This window comes from Pungitius pungitius, chromosome 3 (assembly GCF_949316345.1).
Source record: "Pungitius pungitius chromosome 3, fPunPun2.1, whole genome shotgun sequence".
Taxonomy (NCBI): domain Eukaryota; kingdom Metazoa; phylum Chordata; class Actinopteri; order Perciformes; family Gasterosteidae; genus Pungitius; species Pungitius pungitius.
The window spans coordinates 26,452,444-26,458,104 of record NC_084902.1 but is presented as its reverse complement, the minus strand read 5'-3'; the positions used below and the strand labels follow the sequence as shown (position 1 = coordinate 26,458,104).

At 45.3% G+C, this 5,661-nt stretch overlaps 1 protein-coding gene across 1 annotated transcript; it reads right to left on the bottom strand.

The window, feature by feature from the left end:
• Positions 1-671: 671 nt before the first annotated feature.
• On the bottom strand, positions 672-5,394 carry LOC119223403 (homeobox protein engrailed-1-like). Its single transcript, XM_037480714.2, has 2 exons — positions 4,464-5,394; positions 672-2,706 (listed from the first exon to the last, which is right to left on the bottom strand). The coding sequence occupies exons 1-2, from the start codon at positions 5,026-5,028 to the stop codon at positions 2,384-2,386; spliced, it is 888 nt and encodes a 295-aa protein (XP_037336611.2). The 5' UTR covers positions 5,029-5,394; the 3' UTR covers positions 672-2,383.
• Between the last annotated feature and the right edge of the window lie 267 nt (positions 5,395-5,661).

The window sequence follows — 5,661 nt, the reverse complement described above, 5'->3', positions numbered from 1 at the left end:
GTGCAGGGGCAGATGGCCATCGGGCCCTGCACGCGTGTGAGTATAACCACAACCCCCATATTCGATCCCAAAGTGCATCACGTGAGAGGTGTCTTATAGGACCCCATGTGACCACAACGTGCAGATCAAGTTAGATTTTTGATCATCGCAGCCGTAATCGAGCCCTATGAATATTCATTCAGAAAATTCAGTGACATTAAATTATTCCTAATATTCCTGTGCTGCGCCCCCACCCCGTGGACCCCGCGAGGCATGTCACCTCCACCACAGCGCTGATCGCATGAAAATAACCATGAATAATATTTTACATATATATATAATTAAATAATATGATACACATTAACAACATCGGTTTAATGTGCAGAAATACTGTCCAAGTCAATAGCTAATGGCTTTTCTTTGGGATTTTGAAAGAGATGAGACGATAATGAAATGTGAAATAACCTGCCCGTACACTAACCGCGAGTTACTGCTCGTCGTTATTAAAATCAATTATTAACACGGTCTTGCTGTGCTCTTATGACACCCCACCCCTCCCCTCTCCCCACAAAATGCAGTACTTGGAAATAATTAAAAAGGCTGCAACGCGGAGGCCATGAACTCCACCGCTGCAGACCTCTGCAGCTTCGTTAGTGCCTATTTCAATAATCCCACCTGCGATCGGTCTCTGCTTCAGATCACCTGGGTACTGTTTTGTTCACTTTATTATTTGTATTTCCATATTTATAAGAGCTTTTCTGTTGACGCGATGGCATTGCAGCCGAGCTCCTTAACGCATCCGCTTTTCATTCCAATAAACAATCAAATCAAAGCGAGAGTTCGCCTTAGACGTAAATAGGTGTTTGAAATTAATATTTACTTTCAGTGGAAAATAACTCTGCACTCATATTGTAAGCTTTTTCAGCTTTTCTAGTGAGTTCAAACTGGTCAGAATGAATATACTGGATGACATAAAGTGAGGGCAAGTGACAATTATAAATGGGCTTAGAGTAACTGGTTTAGTTATATACAAATAAATAATAAAATACATATATTTTACCACATCCCTTAAGAGTTTGTTTTTTTCCCCAGAGTTAAAATTCAGAATATATTAATTTGTGTAGTTGTAATGTGTTTCCCCCTTCAACTGCCCCTTTCTATTTTCAAACATATAAAATAAAGAATAATACTCAAAACTACCACGCACACCCCGAAAAAGAATCAACGAGGGAAATCGAAACAACGTCCCCAGCATCGTACGATCATACGCGACCTCTACACACACACACACACACACACACACACACACACGCTCTCTGCTGCCATGTCACAGGGTTCACAGCCAGGCCCTATCACACCTGAACCCGAACACGTACCCCCATGTTTTTTCCACGGGGAGAGATGAACGACAGGAAAACGTTACCAAAGAGCTTGTAAATGCTGTGAATAGATTCATGAGTGAAATGTTATCCATTATGGAGAAACTAGCGGTGTGAGATTTTTAGTGAAACAAGAAGAGTCCTCGTGCGTGTGTGAGCACCATCCAACATGAAACAAATACAAAAAGGAAATCATCCATAAATGTTATTGAGACATTTAAAGACTGCTTTTAATTATGGGCTGCTCCTGTTAATTCGCTGTGTGAAATATATATTTTATGTTGGAATGTTTTTTTGCGAGTTGAAATGATAAGCTGGCTGAATTGGAGTGACAGTTAAATAATGACACTACCACAAGAAATACACATTTTGATCGAACAACTGTCCTTCATAATTTCCTAATTAGAACAAAAAAATAGAATCAATATTTTCCACTTTACCAGCCCTGAGTAATATTAATAATAATCGTAATGGGCTCAATAAAAGGTCGAGACGTTTGTTTTTGCCCGACGCTTTTATCCGTGCGAACGAATGAAAGAAGGACCCGTTAACGTCCATATCTACCGTGCTCTCTCTTTATTTCAGACTACACGTGAACATATTCAAATCTTTGGCTTGTTTTGAGTCTGCGGGCTGATGTGTGGAAGGATTCTGTGAGCGACAAGGGGACCACCAAAAAAAACAACCAAAAATTCCCGAAAAAAACGAGAACAGACAGAAAGGATCCGGACGAGAGGTGAAATTAAATATATTGTATACAACATGATAACGTGTTTTTGGCTATATAAACTTTAATAACGATCGTTCATTTATATAATTATGTCCATATACTTTCACCATTAACAGAAATGTGTGTGTGTGTGTGTGTGTGTGTGTGTGTGTTTTTTAAATAGCGTCTCCTCCACTTCCAGTTCATTTGTTGTCTTTTTTTTCTGCTGTCATTGTCTCCAAAAAAAAAAAAACCCAAAGAGCGAGGCGGCGGGCCCCCCGCTGGGGCCCCGGCGGGCCCACGCCCGGGCCGCTCTCTACTCGCTCTCCTCCTTCTCCTCCTGCACGGTGGTCGTTGAGTGGTTGTACAGTCCTTGGGCCATGAGCTGCAGGGCCAGGCCGTTCTTGTAGCCGGTGGCCTTTTTGATCTTCGCCCGCTTGTTCTGGAACCAGATTTTGATCTGGGACTCGTTGAGGTTGAGTTCCTGGGCCAGGGCCTGTCTGCGCTGCTCCGTTATGTACCGGTTGGCCTGGAACTCGGTTTTCAGTCTCTGCAGCTGCTCGGCGGTGAACGCCGTGCGGGGCCGCTTGTCCTCCTTGGGGCTGCTCTTCTTCTTTTTCAGTTTGCGTGTCCTCGGGCCTGGCGTGGAAACAACAAGGGGAATAAAATATTTATTCTACTGCTGGACCGCGAGACCACCACGCCTCGCGCGGCGTGATCAGATGTAGGTCACCCACGAAAAAAAGAAGAGAAAAAAAAAAAACTCCTGGTATGAATTTTCTGATCCAACACCGGGATTGACTCATGACAAAACATAAATTCATAAATAACAGACCCATAGAAGAACCCCAGCCATCTCCCTTACTCATTTATACTGACATATATTCAAATGTGTGTCAAGTCATTCCTCCGCCGCGCAATATAGTCCCACGCCGCGGTCTCGTTGAGGTCGTGTAGGATTACTCTACTCCACGCTATTATTAATTTATATTCAACTAATATTTGAATGCTATTGAATCTCAGAGGGGGGGGGGGGGGGTTCCTCAGGCGTGTTTTTAATGTGAAAGGTGATTATTAGTAGACCAGAACAAGGCAGCGTGCCACTACACTGGACATATATTATTTGTAATATTAGGCTAGTCTTTTTTTTCTTTATGATTTGATTATAGCCGCCTGTATTTGCGGATTGAAATGCGTGTGGTGCGGGAGGCTCGCTGCTTTGTTACAATGGCTGCAACACACTTACACGGCTGTAAAACAAGCACACGATTAACGCAAATAAAACGAAATCTACGTTGACGGGAGGTCCTTTGACCTTCACCCCTGACCGACAACAAAACCAGCATTTTCACACACGTGCTTATAATTCTTCACAATTCGGTTAAACCGTCGAGGTAACTACGTCAAACTGTACTAAAGAAACGTGTTTTTTTGTTGTCGTTGTTACAAATAATATAGAAGGTAATCCGTCTTTTCGCTGTAAATTACAAGCTCGTGCTGCAATGATGTGTCCAGACACACAGTGCATCCTCTGGAACAACATCCGGGGCAGTCACACGTTCAGGTTAAAGGGCAGCAGAGGTTGTTATTAATTTAAATGTCGTCTCCATTTGCCAATAAATACGTATCGTTATTTAGTTATCTATAACTTGTTTATTTGACCAGAAGTTTTAAAAACAAGCCTTGTCCATGGGCTCATTTATTTGGGTGACATATGCTAAACGGGGCAGTCTAAAGCGGCTTGTTGTTTTATTTTTTAAATCGTATCAATACGTAATATCACTGTAAATTACTGTAACCCACTGCGTCCTTTAGGTTTCTATAGCCCGATCATTTATTACAGAGATATTAGACACAACGCTTTTCGATCAACTCACATTTAAATGCAAAGACAAAGAGGTGTTTCCGACTTTTAGCTCTGATTTTATCCACGATTAATCCGATTTGTTTTCTGTCAACAGAGAAAAAGTACACAACACAACGGATACAGATTCTCTCCACACGTATTACCTCAGGCTTTAATGCACAATGGGATCACATTGCACAGTGATTCCGACTTTTGCACATTAATGGTTGTTGTGCTACAAATATGAGACACTTCCTTTACGCGCTTTTTACGTCTTAGTGTGTGTGTGTGTGTGAGAGAGAGAGGAGAAATGGATGGAAATGAATTGTTTAGTTTATGACCTTACGCGTACACTATATAAATTCTATTTTGATAATGGCCGTCCCTCTTTCACTTCAAAAATGGCTTTTATTCACAAATATTTCCCAAACAAATAATATTAGTCAACTTTAATAAGAGTTAAAAAATACTTGCAAGGATGACGAGGAAAACAACCAAAACAAAGCCCCCCCCCCCCGGCGGTATGATTTGGGGACTATTAGCGCCTTACCAGATGAGGGCCGGTCCGAGTAGCGCGTACAGTAAACCCAAGCGGGCCACAGCATCGGCTGGCTTTCTTTCGTGATGGGCGGAGAGCCTCCATTGCCGCCGCTCACCACCATAATGGACGAGGGGCTGTCCGCGTACCTGCCCGCCACGGCGCCCGCCGCTTCGCCCCCCTGTTTCGACGACTTCTGCTTGGACGAGGGCGAGGAGGACGTGGACGACGACGAGGAGGAGGAGGAGGAGGAGGAAGAAGAGGAGGGCGACGAAGAGGGGCTGTCACTGCTGCAGTTGGAGTCCAGGCAGAGGCTGCCGGTGTGCGGCGGCCTCGCTCCGAGCGGGTTGACGTTTTCCCGGCCCGGCGTCTGGCTCCGGTCGCGGTAGCTCGGCTCCTTCCTGCAGCCGAAATCCGGCCGCAGGATGTTGTCTATGAAAAAGTTCGTGGTTCGGTGGGCCTGCTGGGCCGCCTGGTGGGGTAAAATCACGGGAGGGGATGGGAGGTTCGGCGACAGGGACATGCTCTCCTCCTCGGTCGAGTCCCGGCTGCCGCTGGGCTCCTTCCGCTCCTCCATAGCCGATCGACGATGGGGGGGGGGGGACAAACGTCCGGCCTCTCCGCGCCAAACTCCACTTGTTGCTCGCTCTCCCGCCCCCCTTTTCGGTATCCAATTCAGACGGTCGGCATGTACAAAACGAGCCTCTTCGTGGGGACAAAACGAACGAGCACCTGTGCGTAATTCTTCTCTTTTTTAAAAAAGAAATGTGACCTACAGCGGCGGCATGCTGTCTCCTGAAGCCCGTCCGAGCCGTGGCACAGAGCCGCTCCGCGTTCAGACCAGAGTCCCTGCTTCTCTCCGCTGCAGCATAATATCTGTGTATTCGCCCTTCTTTGACTCCCCTAAAACCGTTACCCCCCCTCCTCCTTCTCTCTCGCTCCCCCTCCCCTCTCTTTCTCTCTCTCTCTCTCGCACCCCAACACGTGTGCGCGTACACACGTGTAGCGGACCAATCCGGTGCCGAGCTCGTCGTTGTTTGCGATGAACGACGTCCAATAGAGATTCGAGGTGCACAAACATGCACGTTATATTTTTACTATGACTAAATGAGAATTTGTTTTTTTTTAAAGCTATTTTTTCTTTGCCTTCCACTGCGCACGGGATTTGCTGTTGACACTAATATGGGCAAAATTATATTTGCCCAAAATG